The sequence below is a fragment of the Drosophila eugracilis genome, unplaced genomic scaffold, assembly GCF_018153835.1.
Source record: "Drosophila eugracilis isolate 14026-0451.02 unplaced genomic scaffold, ASM1815383v1 contig_1765, whole genome shotgun sequence".
In the NCBI taxonomy this organism is placed as follows: Eukaryota; Metazoa; Arthropoda; class Insecta; order Diptera; family Drosophilidae; genus Drosophila; species Drosophila eugracilis.
Genome location: NW_024572605.1, coordinates 101,250 through 121,587, shown reverse-complemented (window position 1 = coordinate 121,587; position 20,338 = coordinate 101,250). Strand labels below are relative to the sequence as shown.

The 20,338-nt window shown below is 42.3% G+C and overlaps 1 protein-coding gene across 4 annotated transcripts; it reads right to left on the bottom strand.

Annotated features, from left to right (window-relative positions):
• Positions 1–1,177: 1,177 nt before the first annotated feature.
• On the bottom strand, positions 1,178–19,788 carry LOC108107374 (protein unzipped). 4 transcript variants are annotated; one of them, XM_017214881.2, is made up of 6 exons: positions 19,614–19,788; positions 19,134–19,189; positions 12,835–12,868; positions 2,808–3,593; positions 2,402–2,751; positions 1,178–2,340 (listed from the first exon to the last, which is right to left on the bottom strand). In XM_017214881.2, the coding sequence occupies exons 4-6, from the start codon at positions 3,559–3,561 to the stop codon at positions 1,933–1,935; spliced, it is 1,512 nt and encodes a 503-aa protein (XP_017070370.1). In that variant the 5' UTR covers positions 3,562–3,593; positions 12,835–12,868; positions 19,134–19,189; positions 19,614–19,788; the 3' UTR covers positions 1,178–1,932. The 4 variants fall into 4 exon arrangements, with proteins under 4 accessions (XP_017070370.1, XP_017070371.1, XP_017070372.1 ...); XM_017214882.2 differs by having other exon boundaries at positions 19,634–19,788; XM_017214883.2 differs by lacking the exon at positions 12,835–12,868.
• Positions 19,789–20,338: the final 550 nt, after the last annotated feature.

Below are 20,338 nucleotides of genomic sequence, written 5' to 3'. Positions count from 1 at the left end.
CTGGTAGACCGCTGCAGCGAAAAGGCTTTGAGTCTGCGACATGGCCAGCTTTTGTTTCACGCAATCCATGCATAGCTAACTTGGTCAGCAGACCAGAGCAGCAGTGATGAGTTGGTTCATCGCATAGATGCTTATGAATTCATGCCGATTCTAAATGTTAAGCGAATAAATGCTCGCACTCCAATTCTTGCCTTTTTGTACAGTGCCAGCGTTCTTCGAATGGCTACCATAACATTCAGAACAACGCCGATACCTTATAACCTACCTTTTCAATTGATCTAAAGCACCCAAATCAACAAATATATAAGTTCAATTGCCTTGCCATCAAAGTGTAAGCCCGTTCGTAAGCCGTCATGTGGTCACGCTTTAAAAATATCACTCACATAACAATACGTCGGATTCTAATGCGAAACCGCTTTCAGGGACTTTATTGTCCACCAGCGCAGAACGAGCAAATGAATTGGTCCGTACTAAAACTGGTCATATAATTCATTATCACAGCTGTTTGCCACAACGTGCTGTGCATTTTAGCCCAGAACCAAACAGACTGCAAAGCATTTCAATATGCTAATTGGTAATTTTACTTTGAAAGACGGGAATACAAAGTTCCTATACAAAGTTATGGTGAACCGGCAAATCAGCAGCTGTTGGATCCAGATCCAGACATAGCTAAAATGGTACACCACTGTCTATTTAATTTATTTTAGTTTTTCTCTTTTCTTTCTGCCAACTCTGTTTGTCAACGGCAGTAAAAACTGTATGTAAAGGTAGATGCAGGTGTAACTCAAGGTGCGAATTGCAGTTTAAGGTGAAGGTAATGGAGGAGTGTGCGTGGAATATATCATTACATGAATGTGACTTTAAGTAGACAGTATTTCGAAACCCGACTGAGCTTTCATTTGATTGTAAAGATTTATAAATTGGTCGTTGAAAATTGTCACCTAAATCTTAATTTTAGTTTCCCGACTGCGGTATTGTAACTTAGCTTTGTAGCATTACGAGTTAACCGATAAATATTAGGTCATAAGCTCATCCTAATAATAAATTATAAAGAAATGTTCAGAAAATGATAAAATATTAATATCGGACGATTACAAGATAATAAAATAAATGTCATAGATAGAATGAATGTTTAAATTTGGGAGTTTCGCAATAAGGCAATAAAAAGCAATAAAAATTTTGAATTTTTCATTTACAAGCTTTATTTTGATTTCATATGAAATTAGAAAATTCATTGTTCTTTCGCAATCAAAGTTGAATTTAAACCAATTGTAAAAAAATGACTTTGAAATGCAAATCATATTTAAATTCGAAGGATTTGAATAAAAAATGTATATTTTACATATTTGGAGTGTGTGACTTAAAAATAGCATACATAATATTACTTATGTTTCACATAGGTTTACATTTTAGACATATACATACATCGTTTTATAAAGCGCGGTCTATAATATCATCCCTAAATAAGTTTTCAAACATTTTCAGTATTTCTCTACTTGCTATCAATGTGGCTTACTAATTACAAAATGAGAAGCCAATTAAACCATAAGATTTATGTTTTGCATTGCAAATAAAATATATTTCTACATAAACGTTGTATATATGAATATATGTTTGTTTTTATTTTTACTTTTGATTTATTTCCATTTGTGAGGGATTCAGTTTAGGAATGTAGTACGTTAATTTCTTGATCATTTCAATTCATTTCGCTACATGCATGCGCATACGTGTTAAATGAGAAGCCTTGGGAAAAGTATAAAAAATATCGACTTTTGCTTTTCGTTCTCACACCAAATTTCTTCCCAATTCCGGAGTATCCTAATGCCTAACTCCTTTCGTAGCCTATAATGCCTATCTGCGCTCTGAAAGACGGGTACAACAGGTACAACAACAACAATTAAACGCTATACTAAGTCCGGAGCTCAATTCCATCTACAGACTCACGAAAACTGTAAGCAGTAGCGTCAAAAAAGCCGAGCCTTCAGTAAAAACCGACCCCGCTGCGTTGACCCCGAAGCCTGCCAACGCCACGTCCTTGCCAGGATTAGACGCCATGTTCTCGGGGGCATCATGGGAGTTAACTTCGTTGCTAGACGGTGAGTCGTGCAAGGTCTTCTCTAGCGTATCGGCACCCGAGTGCTGCACCCCTTGGTCCTTCATATGGACCAGAGGCGGCTCGTTGATGGGCGTGGGCTCATTGGTGCTAGTTGTGGTGGCATGTGTCGTGGTCGATGTGGAAGTTGTCGTTGTGGTTGTCGTTGTGGGCACCAGGGTTCCATTTTCAATCCAGTAGACGGGACTGAATTCGAGCTTTACCTCCTTCAAGTAGCTCTTGCGCACCTGTAAATTTAAATAATTAATCATTTCATTTCACACAAGTACAAACTAAAAGAGAACTTGCCTCTGCGCTGATCGTGCGGGACACGCTTTCATCACTGCCGTAGTAGAAGGCAAAAAGCGTGCCATTGTACGGTGCCTCCAGAGTCACATAATTGCCGCGAAGGGTTACATTAATGGCTGTGCCGGGCCAGAGCTTCGTATGGACTGCCTTGTTTTCTGATCGTTTCTCAGTGTGCTTCAAGGCCCAGTTTATTTCGGCTGGGACGGCTTGATCTTTTTCGAATATTTTTGTAGGCAGACCTCGAGCAACACCCTCGTGGGATCCCCAATACTGATTATAGTCGAAGCTGTAGCTAAAAATGGTCTCCACAGTGCTGTATTTGTCTTCCAGATTTTCCAGCTTCCTAGTAACTACGAAAAACATTGATCTTACTAATATGCTCCGGACTACTTCAAATTATTCTTACCCAATTCAGTCATGTTCACCCGAGTCTCGGTGCGCAGGCGATCCAGTTTGATGTTCTTGAGCTCATATCGGAAGGGCTCTGTCTCGACTAAAACCTCGCCATCGTCATAGTATTTTTCTCGTTCGTTCTCTATAACCCTTATTTTACCCAAGCCCAGAGGTTCCCAGTGACCCAAGTTAAAGTCTGCTCCCCAGTGGGTGGCAACACCCTCCCCATTCCGTTGACTTGGGGCCCGGTGCCGTCCAATGTAGGAGTCGTCTCCGATTCGAATGGCACCAACCGGAACTCCAGCATCGAATTTACGCCAGTGACGCCAGCCAACCTTTCCTAGGTGACCTTTGTTCATTAGGACGTCAAAGTTGTCGTACCTGCCGTGCTTATAGTGGGCCGCAAGGCAGATGTGTCTTTGAAGAATTTTCTCAGTGTGGCCGGACACCTGAATGCCGTCGATGGGCACACGGCATACGTAGATGGGGTAATGCTCATCCTCGGTTATGTACTTTCCACCCTCCACGGCGAACTGTAGCTGCGTGGCATCCACGGGATCATAGCTCTCCCACACCAGTGTGCTGGAGGTGACCAGCTGACCCAAAACCGAGGAAGCGTTCTTGTGGGTAAATACCGGGTGTTCCGCCGCCGTCACTGGTGCCAGCGATTGTATTAGGACTAAGAGGCAACCAAGGATAATGCAACTACTACTTGAGGCCATTCTGCTGATTGTACTTTTTTGTGGTTGGACTCTGACTTTTGTCATTCCAGCTTGTGCCCAGAATAGGTGGGAAAAACCTATAAATAGATCAAAATAAATAGATACAAGAATTAGCCAGTTTTACTATGCATGAGGGAGGGACTGCGGAAATTAAACTTCCATTCTACCAACAATAATTTATCCCAGCGAATTTGTGTTTTCCTATCAACACCTTAAAAGTAGACACCTTGGAATGCCAAATCTGTCTGTTTTGTTTTTGCCCAAGCGAGTGTGTCTGCGCCAAACAACTTAACTTCTTCACCCCCTGCTTGCTATTAGTTGCATCAATACCGCCACAGCATTGCTGTCCCTTTGAGAAGCTTCCAACAAAATTTGTCGCTTGTTTGCACAACTTTCGTGCGGGAACACGGCGTATACGTAACTTTATAACTTAGTTGCTAGGCGGAAAGGAGAAGGGCACTGAAGGTTTGCTAAAGCGGAAGTGACTGGTCGCCATGTTTATTCATTAGCAGACATTGTGTTCAGGACACGGACAAGCTTGACTTGTGGGCACAAGGGCAAAGGACACATCCACTGCAGCATGAAAACAGTTTGTCTTCGTCTAGTGTCCCATTGTGCTGTCCTGTCCTGTCTCGTCAAGTCTAGCCCAGAGCGTTCGACCCTAGGGTTCCTGCACTAGGTCCCTGACCACCCGTTTGCTCCCAACTCCACCTTCGAACCGTAGCGTAACTGTCTGCAACGGATATGAGATGATAAGGTTACATGCAACATCATTTGTTGCCCTGACAAATGATGTGTTATTGTGATAGAGTTTCAAAAGCCGAATGCGGCGAGAGGAAGGTGACAGCGCAACCCGTTTGACCGGGGCCAAGTTGCTTTCGAGTGTTTGGAGTTTAAATGGGGTGGGTCAAAATGCATAAATAATGCAAGAGGAAGCAGATAAAGAAAAACCTATTTCTGGCATTGTGTTCAGTGGCGATGTTTCCTTGCTCCGACAACTTGCTTGTGTTGAAAGCCTTCGCTTACAAAGGCAATGAAATAAAATTCCGATTCAATCATGCTTTTTATAAGTACCACGCTGAGGTAATGCTGCTCTATCTGCAACTTCCAGCTACACTTATCGAGCTCCAAGTAAGTATTCAGTAAAGGCAGTAACTTGCCACTTGAGGCACTTGCGAAACCGTTACATTCCAAAGGCCATCGCCGGAAGCAACTGTCATTAAAACCTCGCTGGGTGCGGCCGGAGGCAGCAACTTATGGAGATCCATATTTCGAGGCATAAATTGACCTCTGGTCACCGGCCGCATTGCTGGTGTGTTTTTGCGCATGCAATAAATGTGCTAAAAATAGCTTAAGCGAAGGCCCGGCAATCGGCGAAGGCAACGGAGAAAATAATTTATTTAAGGCCCAGCATAGTTGCACAATGAAGGAGCCTCCCCGACCCACTTGCATTAATTCAATTGAGCGCTCTGGCAGCGCAGAGATCGGGATGTGGAATCTGATCGCCCTGTGGCGTAGGAGTTTGGAGTCCAGGGTACGCCATAAAAAATATGGTGAAAGTTCACGTGGTCTTTTATTGAATCACACGGCTTGCAACATTGTTTTCAGTTCCGTCTACAGGTTGGTTTATTTAGATTTACGAGCAAGAGGGTCTGGTGAAAGGTCTGCGGGTTCTTCAACAGCGATAAGGGGGAGGCAGTTTAATTGGATTTTATTGAACTTTGACTCTGACCCTCATCGACACGAAAGTTGCAACAAGTTGTTGCGATGCACATGCATGTGCATCACGAGGTCGCGCACAATTGATTCTGCCAGTTGTTTTGAATTATAGTCGCAGTTCTTTCTTGCAACAGCCACAGCAGCCTTCATTCTGATCCCCATTACCACTATGAGGGCATGACCCGAGTATCAACCAGCATAATTGGGCATCGTGCTGTATGAATTTGACATTACAATGATCTGGCATCCGGCAGTCTCCACACTTGATTTCTCACATCGCAGTTGAATGTCGCTTGCAGATACAGAGTTCAGTGCACTTGGCATTGCCTTGAAATACTTGTACAAAATTATTGAGAAAACCATTAAAAAACTGGTAGCCGGCCAGCCAAGTTTTCCCGGCAATTTCCATACTTAATTGAGCTCCTAAGTGACCATCAGAAGGCAGCTAAAAGCCAAACTCATTCTCAGATTTAGAAATAAATTATTTGGGGAGTTGGATTTTCGTTTTATAAAATTCAAGTGGAAAGAAAAACTAACAGCTTTCGTTTAGGAATGTACGCCATAAATCAACGCCACCTTCACTTAACCACATTAACGAGCAATTACTTCGAGGTCATGGATCAGATTCATATAAGATTGACGATAGTTCGTGGATGATTTAACATGACCTAACCTGCAGGCCAACGAATCTTTTCTTGAGAAGTGGAAATCATTTTATTTATTGATTGCTTACAAAACCAAATACGAGTGCATTCATTTCCCTCGAATTGATTAAGTTAGTGATGGCTAGCCAAGCATTTCCAACTTTCAATACAGTCACTTCTTTCTTTTCAATTTAAAACAATTAAATAATTGTGTTGTCCAACGTTGCATATTTCTCCATAATTGTTTTTCCATTTTCCACAAGACTTAATTGGTGGTTCAACTGGCTCGACTCTTTTGCGGCATTTCCTTACATACCACAATACCTAGCTGAGTAGTTATTTTTTAAATTGTACGATTTTGTACGATATATGCCTTTCAAATGTGTTATGACCCAAAGCTACGTTTTATCTTGCTTATATAATTATTCATTAGATTTCAAATTTGCAGGCTATCTACAAACAGGTGACCCTATGTAAGTTGCCTCCCACGCCATCGAGTGTTCACGTCTGCACTGTTTCCCTCCCCCCAACTGTTCGCGGCTTCCAACCCTACTTAGCCAAGCAGACCAGCTAACCAACGAAGCACGGCCCAACAGAGACCAAACCACTGGCTGTGCCAGTCGGTATTTTTTATGTCCAAAATGAAAAAAACAAGAAAAACATAGGAAATTACTGCGCTGATGCTTTTTTGCTGCCAGCGGTGCAGTACAAGAACCGTTTTTAACTTAATTATGTTTCCAGCACAAAATAACAAGGTAAGATAGTATAAAACGCAGAACACGTGCTATACATGTCTGACCTATAGGCTTGGATAGCTGATTAGGGGGCCTGAATCCCAGAGGTCGAAGAACTACGGTTTTAAAATGTTACACATTTATGTGCAATATTTTTAAAGATTTTTTCATATATCATTGTCTCATCACAAATGCAATCCGACAGCCTGGCAACCAAGCTCAGACCTCATCCCCTTTCCCGTACTTGCAGTGTTTGCCCAGCTGTGGCACAAGTCAAATATGCGCGAGTCTGGCCCAAAGTTTTCACACCCCGATCGAAACATGGCGTGCCTATTTCCATATGTATGTTGCATCAATTTGGTCGTCTGGAGCAATTTAGCTGCAGCTCAGGTGGGGTCGGCCTCTGGCGCGGCTGTTGGTGGACACATTAAATTGAATGTAACCTGCACGTGACAAGGTACAGGCCTGCCCCACCTCGTACTGCGGAAAGCGTTCCCTCAGTCGGCTCGAATTTACATTGTTTGCAAAGCGTTTCCACTCCACTCAATTAATTTAATGGATCAATCGATCGCCGTGTTTGATTGAAGAGCCACAGTCGCTAACAGGCTGGGAAGGTGTTCTGATGCTGGGTCTATCCACTAATTACCACTTGGATAGCCGCCGCTAAAAGAGACCGACCAGGGAACGCACACTCAGTCTTTTCTCTTACTGCACGTATTACCTTTAAAATGCTGGAAAACTTGGTTATACCTTGATTCAAAACTCGTTAGCTATTCACTATCAAACTGGTTTAAGTCTGCTTCGTTTTCAATTATCAAATTATCAATTTCCTTAGTATTCAATGCAAATTTCGATCTCATAAATTTTTAGTTTTAAATTAAACCAGTTTTTCATAAAATACCAGAAAAATCTCATCTTAAATTGATTACATTAAATACAGACTTTGGAATGTTTAGGATAAGTAAAAAACTAAAAAGTCATTCTAATATTAAATCGTGTTTAGATCAATGAAGAGAAATTAACAAATATTTACTGAATTCGTTAAAAAAAAGAATAAAATAATTTGTAAGAAGTTATAGCCCCATTTTTAACTTCATTTTGTAAATTCATTTTGACCAAAAAACACACATTTCTAAAAAGCCCTTCATTCTATATTCGAGCATTTCAATCTGGTCTGATCCAGATCTGATTTGAAAACGTCCTCCTCTACCGGAAGGTTTCTTCATCATAATGAACAGATATAGACACGGGGAGTATACGAAATCCTCGGGAGGAGAACTATTTTAGGATGGGTGAGTGGCCCAAATGATCTTGAACCCCCTATCGGACAGTAATTCGTTATAATTGATTTTTAATTACGCACGAAGAGCCGAACAAAGTATGGGTTCTGGACAAACAGCACTAAAAGCTCTTCAAGTTGGTTGCCTCCACTGAATTTAATAATAACACAATACGCAATTTTCCCTGCAGTCTCTCGACTCGAAATTTGTTCTTGCTAATGATGTATTTCGTATTCTCGAATTCTGTATATTTATCCATACAGAAAAAATCATTGAACCCTACTTGAGATGGCGTAGTTTCCAAAATTGGTCATGGACCGTTTGAGAGCACACCACATGTGCTTTGAGCGCTCAGAGCACTACGTCATCGTTAGAGCACTTAAAACTAGCAAGGGAAAACAAAGCAAAACCGGTACCGCTCAGCGCTTTAAAGCCAGTAAACCACGTGCTTTCTGAAATTGTTACCGCCAAAAGTCAGTTTGGAGGCCAGTGGGCGTAGTAACGAAGCACACTGGGAGAAGGTCCGAAGGCAACTTCTACTCATAATGAGTAACACACCAACGAAACAGTATCACTCCAACTTACAAAGCCCTAACCAAGATTATTATTATACTGATACTGATATTTGTTAGGGGTATGTCCTAAGTTGAATAAGCAATTATTGGGATTATCACGTTAAATCTTGTATATATTGACGGTGCGATCGGTACCATTTTTACGCCGGTAGGGAGTTATTCTGTGTTTCATACCAGGAGCAAAAACTAAACTTGAACTGGTTATTTGCCTGAACTACACCCAGAATATTTAAAGCCAGTTTTTTCTCTGCAAAATAGAACAAGATCAAACGTAGGTTACGTGACTTAATTGCGCAATATGTAAGTTCAGATACTCTTTTATTGCTTTTCCACTAATTTTGCATGAGCTTGTAACAGAAAAGCTGGTATTAAGACATTATATCAACATTACCCCACACCACATACAGCGCAAGTGTTGGAGCTTAGGAACTGAACCAAAAGAATATAATTACCGCGGGCAATGTATCTCCTAAAAGTATTCGCATACATATACATATATAGTATTGTTCTTTTGGGTTTACGTTTTCTCATTTAAATTGCGTGAGCGGGTTTATCTTTTGTTTAATATTTCGATGGCCAACACGACACGCCAGCTTTAGCTTTGACCTTGTGCAGTGCCGGCACTTTTGTTGTTCTCATCTATTAACGATATAAAAGATGCCGTTTATTTAGCAATTTAGATAATTAATAATTGGAATGGGGCTATATATGGAACATGATGTAAATCCAGTCGCAGAAAGATTGCAATTATGGCTTGTAAAAGGTTTCTCGCGCTTGTATCTGGTCAGACTCGCTGGATCTTTTCAAATGTTTGCTGAAATGTAACCACATAACGTTTTATGCTCTCTTGAAGATTTACACTTTCTCAGATTTCGCAAAACAAGACCACTCCATGGTGTTCGAAGGAAGTGGTTGAAGAAGCTCCAGTCGGGCATCCCATCACCAAGCCCCTTCCTTCAAACTCGGCAAGTCATAGTTGCGGTTGCAGCGAGCACACCAACTAACTGTACATACACACCATGGTCGAGAGTCGGAGCAGTGGAGCAGAGAAAAGCAGCATGCCGCGACGGCACGCCGTGATTCAATGCCAGGGCTCCATTAGCACCTCATTGACAGGCGGAGAGGCATCGGGTTACGCTCATCCCGGAGTCGAACGAGAAACCAAATTGCACTGTGCTACAATCCCAGATCAGCCCAACTGCAGTATCGCGTGCTAGAACTTAGCCGTGCATCTTCATCCGACTTCGTGGCATGTGAGCACCATCATCTTCTACAAGTGTTTGCTAAGCTCTCGGCAATGTTTTTTGACCATCAATCAATAACCATCAAACATCGCTCATACGTCCAGTGATGACATGCAGCCTTCAACTCAATGCACACAAACTAAAATATACTCTGGAAACTGTTGATGTGATTTTATGTTTTCAGTAAAGGTTATTTGTTTCAGTCTTTTAAAAGTGCAGAACCTTTTTTTCTGCCCTGTTTCACAATTGTCGCTTTTAAGTGTCGCTGCAAATGCAATTTGCCTCAAGCGGAAATTTGTCATTTGATCCGTCTGCTTTCCCGTGTTCTGACAGTAATTAACTCGCAATTTGAAGCTAAGCAATGCCCATTTCAACCATCGTTACCTTGGCCCCTTTGGTTTCTTTAGTAAATGTTCCACTTCCCCAATGACTCCTCTTCTTCAGTTTCCTTTTGGCTTAGTTTTGTGTTTTTTAGCTTCTTCCCCAACCCCTTCAAGCATTCAATTTGTACGCCTCTCTGGTCGTCTAATTTAAAAGGGGGTGTTTTTCCCCTCATTCCTCAATTGTTATGACAGAATATTTTCATTTTTAGGTTCTGAATGGCCTGCAGCGAATTTAGCTCGTACGTTGCTCAGTGTCACTTTCAATTTCTAGCAATTTAATTCGCGTTTCCAGTTAGTTTAATGTGCTTCTCTGTTTTTTGTTTTTGTAATTCCTATGGTTTATGGGGCGTATCCGTCAATGAGGTCAGCAAATATTAAAAACCGGAGTTAATATTCTTAGTTTAATAAAAGTTCCAGTTTACTCCCGCTGATTGCTCAGAGTAAGAAATTTAATTAGTAGGGGCTGATCCTTTGCTAACGCAATTGAAAAGTGCTGCGACCCAAACGAAGTAAAAGGCTATTTGCAAAAGCATTTTGATTAACAATGAAATCGCATGCCACTGTAGAGCGCGATTAGCACAAATATGGAAAGAATTGGCCTCACGCCGACTCAGGCCATTAACGGACGGCAGGTGGAGATACTGTTCTAGCCACACTGCACTCTGCACTGAACTCCTTCAAGCCTCGCCTCAGCTAATTGGCCAATTCCAATTATAATTCCACTCCCAATTCCTGCTTGCAGCAGAGGAATGCCAGCAGGGGTATTTGTATAATTAAGTCTGGGTGAAGTCACAGCATTTCTAATTAGGGTTTGCCAGCCATCGTCACCGATGATCTATGAGATACGAAACCCGGGTACGAGAGCAAAAAATGTATGTCAGACACTTGACATTAAACATTTAATGAAATGAAATTGCCGACGCTCCGTGTTTGGCATTTATTGCTGATGGGCTGATGACATCGTTTGACAACATCCCATGGATGCGAGCGAGCACCTAATGACCTGTAACTGCTCCTTCACTTAAGTGCGGTGCTTCGCTCTGCGTGGGTGAAGTGGGACGTTGTTCTTGCAATGTAAGTTGTCGGCGGGTGGGTGCACTGTGCGGTGATAAGCGGCGTTAAAAGCGATAAGCGGCGAAGAAAACCACGCGAAGCGGTTGCCTTTCAGTCGGCTAGAGCCGGTGTGCCACATTATTACTTTGGCGGGACGGAATCGATGCCAAGAAGCTTGCTTAAAACTGGCACGCTCTCAGCGCTTCAAACAAGAGATGTAGAGACTCATAGAGCCTCATTTATCGCCAGAGCCATTTTGATTCGGTGTTCTCTCGAGAAACTTTTCCTTCACCAAATAATTTATTTATTGATAAAATTAAAAAAAAAAAAACTAACCTAAAATGGAAGCAAGCGCCCAGAACAAATGAACGAACAAGTAAACGCCTCCAAAAAATACAAAATTTGTGCCCAACAAAAAATAATAAAACAAGTAAAAACCTCGTGGCAAGTAGAGAAGTGAGAGAGGGAGAGCTCGCCAATTCTCAGACAAGGTAAATAAAGCGAACGACCCCGGGCAACGAAAACTCAGGCTGATCTCACAGCTCGGATAAGGCCCCACAAAAAGAGAAAAGCATTTGCCTCCGTTGTAAGACTGAAGTCGTCATGCCAGCACCGAAAAAAAATACAATACATTTTAATTTGATATTAAAATTAAAAAATAAATTAGAAAAGAAAATTAAATCGTGAGGAAGATACACTAGTTGGCAGCATATTACTTATTAAAATAGCTTCGAAATAACATTTTTTTGTTTATGTGTAAGCTATGCAACGACGGAGACGTCGCCACTGCTTGTAGTTCAAGGTTCGCTGGCGAACTGTCGAGAGACGACAGGCAGAAGAAGTCAGTGGAGACTGGCAGACGAAGGCGACGCTTTAGGACAAAAACCGAGTTTGTCCTCTCGAGGGCGCACTGCTGGCCACTTTCTGTCATCTGCCAAAGCCAACCGTAAGTGCACTGTAAATTGACAATGATTACACACAATTTGTTCTGCGCGAAACGCGACTGAAACAAGCATAACGCTGGGAAACTCAGTTGATCGGGGATGCAAATACAGAACCCGATGCGAGCATATACAGATACAAGTGCTGGAATCGCAGCTACTTTATAGGCACGTCTCTATCCGGGACTTGTTTCCAGAGAGGCTGTCTCATAACTCTGTCCACTTAAGTTGTGGCGCTGTCGCAGCCAATAGAGGATCGCAAATCATCGCGGCTGGAGCTTGGTTTGGTTGAAGGGTATCTTCTCACTGAATTTGTAAGCCTCTCAAATGATTTTTCAATTAAGAGTGATGGTAATGAAGACGACTTATGTCCGTTACAGCCTCGTTTAGTTGACCGCCCAAGTTATCTAAACAGCAGTCGGGCAACGCACATTTAACCCGGTTCGCCCTAGATGGAGCCGCAATAACAGATCCCAAGATGGTATCTATGCACAAACAGCGCAAATCAATTGCTTGGCTTAAGCTTAACAGCAGGTGAGTTTCCGATTCATGCACCTTCCCTCGGATGGGAAACATTTCTGCATGATCGTCATTTATGTAAGCAAAAAAGAATTGGTCATCAGTTTGGCTTCTTATTAACTTGATTTCTAATTCTTGATTATTTTTTGAAATATTGAACAAAAGGTTCAAGTCGAGTGTCTCGAAAACAATACAATTTAACTGCCCAACAGAATTATCAACTTACCAGTCGGATGTGTGTACTTCGCAAGGCAATTAATCTGCAAGTATACAAAATAATATTAATTAACTTTGTGTATTCGGTGAAGAATGAGAGCCAAACATTGAAAATCCATTAAAGTTTCGATTTCTTTCAGAAGATTCGGATTTTTTACTGCCTTGTTTAGGGCAGCCGCAGCTTACTAAAAGTTTAAGAAGCCAAAGAGGGGGCAAACCGACTGGCACTAGGTAATCCATTACTTCAGCCGACACTATCGACGCCTAATCTCACGAGTTTGATGCGATTATAGATCTGGGTACAACAAACTGATAGTTATGAACTCCAAGTAGCGGGGAGGGACCGGGGAAAATGAGGTACCGTTAGCCACGACTTGAGCCAAACTAATTGCAACGTGTCGGTGTGGCATATGTGTGGTAAGACGAAACCAGTTTGCCGTATTCAGCTCTCTGCCTAAAGTCAATAAGCGTAATCTTCACTGCACGTGGAGTTGGCCACGCCACTAAGGAGGCCAAATTCCTCTAAGCTGCTAGAACAAAGGGGCCGCTTAGTGAAAAATAAGGCTTACGAGGGGAAAAGCGATTGTGTGGTGCAGTAACGTTGCATGCCCTCTTGGGGGCCAAAACCACATTGGAAGCCCGGATGTTAGATAGAACTTGTCCAACATATCCTTCGATTTCCCAGTGTATAATGGATTGTTCTTACATCAATTAACGTGTCTTCCCAACGATTCACTTTAATATTTTGGCATGATCATGATCCATACCTTTTAAGATTGGCCCAATGAACGTTCCCTAAAATCAACAGATGCCAGTCAATGAAACTAACAGGTGAAAATTTTCCGAATATTAAGAACCGACCTCGTGAGCACCTAGTTTGAACCTGTAGCGGAGCTTCTAATCACAGATGTCGAAAGCGCCCGCGCAGAGATGCAGATGTTTGTCTGACTCTGGCCTGATTGTTTGGCGCCATACTTTTTGCTTGCACTGTTCTGCGGCGGCCAAAGGAAGTCCATTATTACTGTGCACTCGACGTTTAGAATGGACAAACAAACAAACGGCATTTTAATTGAAGCTGGCACTCGTGTGTGCGAGTATCCAGGTTCTGCTGAAATTCTTAACAATCCCATGAAAATGTCCGCAGCAGACGCTTAGAATTGTGGCACACCACATGTGATATGATCTCCCCTCCTCTGAAGTGCCTGACAAATCCAGCTGAGCTGTGCAGAATGACAGGGCTGTAAGATAAGACTTGTAGGCAGTGGAAATCTGTACAGTAGGAACTCGAAATGCTTTTTTCTGATTTATGATACCCACCGCGTACTGCTTTCCCCAGCTCAATAATTTCATTGACCCAGGTCATTAAGGAGTGTTCTCTGGCTGGAAATCAGGTCAATTACCACAAATACTTGGAAGGATTCTTCCGACGCAGCCTAGTTTAAGCTGGGTAACAATTAGTGGCTCATACATGGCTGACGTCGTGGTCACCAGGCAGTACACCTTGTTAAATTGCAGGACATTGTCCAAACAAAAGACATTCACTGACATGACAAGGCTAAACATGCCAGTGGTGTATTTACTGCGTAGTGCCAGACTGGAGACCGTCTATTGATTTTTCATTCGTAAAGTAACATTTTTGCCCATGTTGTGTTGGTATTTATAAAGCTATTTTTATTGCCAATACGCAGTTCTGTATTTCAAGCTGGATGCGGGATCCAAGTACGTAATCTCTCAGAAACGCGATGATTTACTTATCAGCAACTGCTGCAGCTCATATCAAATGATCAGGCTCACCTCGGTCGAGGTATTATAAATTCCATCCAAGCGTCTGCAGTCGTTGGACGAATATGCCATTCAGCATGGACCAAAGGGATGCCTGGGATATCGAGGTGGGCGGGCATATCAAATATGCTTTGTCAGGCGCACATTGGCGGATTGTTGAGCACGCAAGAGCTTGGGTCTGCTCCAAGTTAGGTCTACGAGTATTTTATGGATTCTACTCATACTGCGGCAGCTGTGCTCGCACGTTATCGGTAGAGTGGGGCTTTTGTAAATCTTAAATTTAGCGTTAACATGCAGCCTAACGGCAGCATTCTACTTTCTACCTTCCTGCCAAGGTTATACTCTCGACGGAGAGTAAAAAGAGTAAAGGAGTAAAAGTCCCAAGGAAGGCGTTTTCACTGCATTCCAAACAAAGCGATTTTTATTGCTGATGCAGAAAGAAGTAGCGACGCTGGAAGAAAAGTTGAATAAGCCACCAAAGGCGAGGAAAGGGCAGATGTTCTATTTTGTGGTGCCCAAGCAGAACTATTAGTTTAGAACTAATAAATACCTTGCGCCTCACAACATTACTCATAACGTTAGGTTGTTCCTTAGCCGTCCAGAATACCACTAAGAAAGGGCTTTAAAGGCTTGCACTTCAAGGGAGATCTCAGGAGATGTGAGTGCTGAGTACGTAAATAGCCAGAATGCAAGCCATGAGTTTTTTCTATTCCAGCTGGTTTGAAGGGTGACGGTTTAAAGGGCAGCGGCCTAGGGACCAAACCGCCCCCGACCAATAAGTCCAAATTCAAAATATATCGCAACAACGAGCGAATTATTCCTGGCAAAGGGGATGCATTACGAACCGGACAGTTACGGGGTGGTTTCCACATTTCCAACGCCGCAGGATGCAAGCAGGAAAAGCGTGGAGAATGCCCGGGGTCGGTATCGAGAAACGCCGTTCCAAATAGCAATTTCTGTGTGAAATTAATTTTGTTTTGTGTGCCTCTGTTTGCTTGCAGAAATGCGAAATAATTGCCAGCGGGAGATGCTCCTCGGGCGATTCTGGATCATATCCAGAATTTGGTCACGTGCGGTTTACGAATTTGACAGCAAATGACTCCTGCGACTCTAAATTTTGGCAGTATTTATTAGGGCATGGTACGGGAAACTTAACATCAGATAACTTTTTAGAAATTGGAAGCTAGTCCTTGCACTTGATTTTTGCCGAAGAAAACGCTTTGTTTCCGAGGTGCAGGAACTGCAGATGGAATTCCTGTGGTGCCAAACAGTACAATGTGTATATATAAGGTTCATAAAATTTCATTTATATAGCCATTCCCAATATTTTAGCCACCTCTGTGCCAAATGCCTCTGCTCAATCCGGGAGACATTCGCGCTCACGCACACCAAACAACATAACGAAGGACGGAGTCACAACAAAGGCATAATAGAGAAAGATACAGTGAAATAAAAGAATAACAAAATAAGCGAATGCCACTTCCAACCCCCGACAGCCCGATGAGCCACCCGAAAAATAAAGCCCCGTTTTGCAAGTGGCAACAAGAGCAGGGAACGTGTAATGCTGTAAGCAGGGCCAGACGCCGAGAAGATCTAAGCGAAACCATCCCTCCGAACACCGGCAAGGATGGATTCAGCGGCAGAGGACAATGCCACAACAAGAAGCAGCTGCTGTTAGTTGGCTCACAGGCATTTCTCTCTCATTTTCCCATTTTTTGTTTTTACGTACTTGTCTCGGGGCGTCATCGTCGTCCTCGTCGCCATCCTTGGACTGAATCCAGAATCTACTTCACAGCGTCGCGCTCACGCTCATCTCATTCCAACGTACCCGACAGGGTCTACGAAAGCTAGAGTCAGAATTCAAAATCCCTGAAAACGTGATGTATTCACCGAATTCTATCACTCTGCTTTCGAAATGAAGTGCAAATAGCAGCGGGCGCTTTAGTTTGTTTGCTTCCAGGTGAGACGAATAGCGAAATTATCCCCTTGAGTGTATTATTAATACTTTAGTTAATTCCTCTTTACCGCGATTAAGGGATTTCAAAGGTTTAGCTTAAGCTTAGAAAAAATAGGAAGCAAGCGTGATTCGGATGTTGTTTTGCGATAATTCGCTACCTTCAGCCTGATCCAATCAACAGTCAATATCCATCAATCTAACCCAATCAAAACCAAATTGGAGAATAAACGCAAACGCCATAAAAGGAGGCGACTTTTACCGTTTACATATATAATATGTGTATGTGCATACATATAAGCGTAGCATCAATGAAATTCTGAGTCGTCATCACGGAGGGGCCTTAGAGGCAGGGAAGAGAGATTCGATTCAAGGTTCCAATATAAATCTTCTATATGATGACATCATATGGTGCCACTGACTAGAAAAATTGTGTGCAAATATTTCAATTATGTTTAATTTATGCCAAGTTTGTCGATATATTTAGGGTATTTAGGTACTAGTACATTTCGTTGCGGATTTTCTTTGGAACAGTTCCACAGAGTAACCCCAAACAAACTTGAAACTTATACAACGTAAGCACCACTGGAATTGACCTCTGACGGCAAAATGCATGACCTCTCATGCCTGATGTCCATCAAGCTAAATCGATTTTCATTTTCGGGAGTGCTTGAAGGTCTTCCCACCACCTACCTACAGCAATAACCAGGACCTAATCCACCATTCCGTCAAACAAACAGAGCCACTCAGCGGTCCATTAGGAAGTTAGTCAACCTACCTTAACCTAAAACTGAACAACATCGGTCTTTTTGCATATATCTTTGCGAACTTGGTAGTCTGTAGCCTATGTGGGCCATCGCGTGCTTGACAAGAGTTAATTGGGCGGTGAACAAAATTTCATAATCAACAACTGCTGGCAATGGGAAATTTACGACGTTCCCCCGGGTTGATGCTCTCCTTTTTGGGGCATAAACTGAAAAATTGACTACGGAATGGAAGTCGGTTCTGCCTACGAATGACTCATGATGTTACCTCCATTGGAAGGACCCAAAACTAGACCTCGACATCGAAACGAACTTCCAACATTAGTTCATACCCGCTATCTAGCTCAGTTTTTATTATCCCCTTCGCAGCCTGGACAGACAATTGCTACCGCGTCTGCATCCTTCGTCCCTCGACTGCTCCTTGAGCATTTGTTTGTTTTCGTGCGGGTGTCCTTTCCCCTCTGACCCAGCTGTTTGCGTGCGGCGTCAAATAGGTTTTCCACCCGTTCTGCCGCAGCTGAGAAGGAGGGAGGTCGGAAAGGGACAGGAGGCGTCAACCGAGTAAACGCCAACTTGGCGCCATTTCAATGCCACCAAGCTTTAATGGGAACCCGCTTGGTAACGAAGCAGTGCCCGTGTTTGAGTGGAATGTCAGATGTTCATAGGACAAATGACGTAGCAACGGGTATTTACTCCAACAGCCACGAAGCAGCATAAGTTTCTAATATCCAGGGGTAAAAACATTTTGTGCTGTGCAGTTAGCATTGCAATTTTAATGATATAAGATTATAGAAAATAAAGTAAGTAAATACGAAAGAGGACCAAATATTAACACAAAAGTGTTGATTGGACGATGATATCACACTGCGTACAACAAAGAACGAAAACAATCGAAAAAATGTAAATTTGACAAAAATAAATAAAAGCTAAAGCAGAAGAGCAAAAACAATCACCAGGCAAATCGAACCGAAGCAAAATCATCAAAACGAGTAAATAAAACACGTTTGGGTGACCGGCTGATGGGACGAATATCTGCGAGTCGACGCCGCAAGGGAACCAGTCGAAAATAAAGAACGGCGAAGTGTTTGAGCTGGAGAGCTTTTTGATATCAGCTATTTGGCTAACAAAAGTTTGCAACTGACTTTAAGGGTCCTTAGGTATGCGTTGTATGAAACTCCCCCTTTAAAAGTTGAGGAAACCTAATCGAATTTGCAGGGTATTCAACTCGATTAACAGGGAAAATCGATTTTCCCCCTCCGAGAAACACGGATCATATTGTAATATACGGAGGTCCAATGCCCAACGAACCCCCTTATGCTTATTAGGTCGAACGTGCCTGTCACGAGAATGAGGGCCAGGAAAACTGTCTGAGGCAGAGTTTCCGGCTGGGCCCAGTACTGACTCCAGCCCACCAACCCGCCACTTGATCCGGTTATTTGATGGCGGAATAACAGCCTTTGATTTTGGGATACTGTAGGAGCGAAGTATCGGTACTATGTTGTCTGCTACCCGTCTGGCCTTTTATTATTTACATCCCCCAGGAAACCTAAATAGAAGCGGCGAATATCCTACCGGAATCAACTTCCAGGTTAATTTATGTGAGTGTCGCTTCTGGCTGCGGTTCGTGGCACCCATTAAAAATTTACCTCGGCACAAGTCTGGGAAATCTATAGCATCAGCAACATACTCAAATTTTGAGATCCCAAGCTACTCAATGGAAAGTCAGCAAGAGTAATGCATAATAGCAGAATGCAATTTTATCCAGATTACTCAGAAAAATTATTATCAACAGCTGCAAATGACGCTTACCTGAATAGATTAGTTAGTTCGCCATTAAATATTGTGAATGTGAATGGGTCGAGATCCTGGAAACAAGAAACCACAGAAAAAAAGCGTAAGAGTCCAGAGGTATTAATCAAATTTATCGGTTATCCTGCAGCGTTTGGAGTTGGTTAGCCTTTGCAGTAAATTCGTTAGCGAACGCAAATCGAATTTGCTATTGCGCTCTAGTTTCAACACACACACGCGCATACACGCACACACGAACGCAGTCAAACTGGTCAGCAAGCGAATGACGTCATTGCCAAGGATGCTGTGCGCATCCCTATAACTCTGCCAAAAGTCGCCCTTTGTTTTAATATTTATAATTGTTTATTAAGCATTCACTGTACTCTGGAAGAAAATCCGTTTCCCAGAAAAGCCGCCAGCTTTTTCGGTTAATTTTATGGTTAATTGAGCCAGGCGCCAAGCTCTCGGCATTGGCTTTTTATTATTTTGAAGGGGACTTACTACTAAGGTCGAACCCTTACTGCATTCTTCAAAATATTTTCCAAAGCGAAAAGAATCTCTAGTTCCGCGCGCAACTATATTATTAACGCTTTTTGTTACGAATCAGGCAACAAATCTCCAAACAACCGCGCGCACCTTCTCCGAATCGACAAGAAACATTTGTGAGCGATTTTTGAGCTCCTCTCGGTAGTAGTACCAGTCAAAACAAAATCAGGAAATCCCAAGTCGCCATAATAAATTTCTCTTAATAGTTTTCTATATCGACCGTGTTGGCGCTTTAGTAGATTCCTCTAACAGAAATGTTAGCAGAAATTTTGGAAAACTTTGTATTATCTACATGCTGCTAATAAACAAATGTAAAAACACGCCATCTGTACCATGGGACACTATGAGTATCTAATGTTTTGGGAAATATGCAGCTGCTATATTAAGAGCATGTCACGAGTCACAAACTTAACTTCTGTAAAAAGAGTACAGCGATTAGAGCTTAACATATCTTTTTCAGTCCAACAATTCAATTTTTAGTTCTATTCTATCTATTGCTATAATTGAATAAAAAAATGGTTTGTGAAAATTAGGATAAAAAAGTAAGAATAGAAATAAAATGAAAGAAACGGTAAGGAAAACGCTGTATGTTAAAAGTTTTGTTTAAAAATTACATTTCCATAGCACTTAAGCGCCAACGCGGGCGAAAAAGGAATCACAAACGGTTTATCCCAACATTT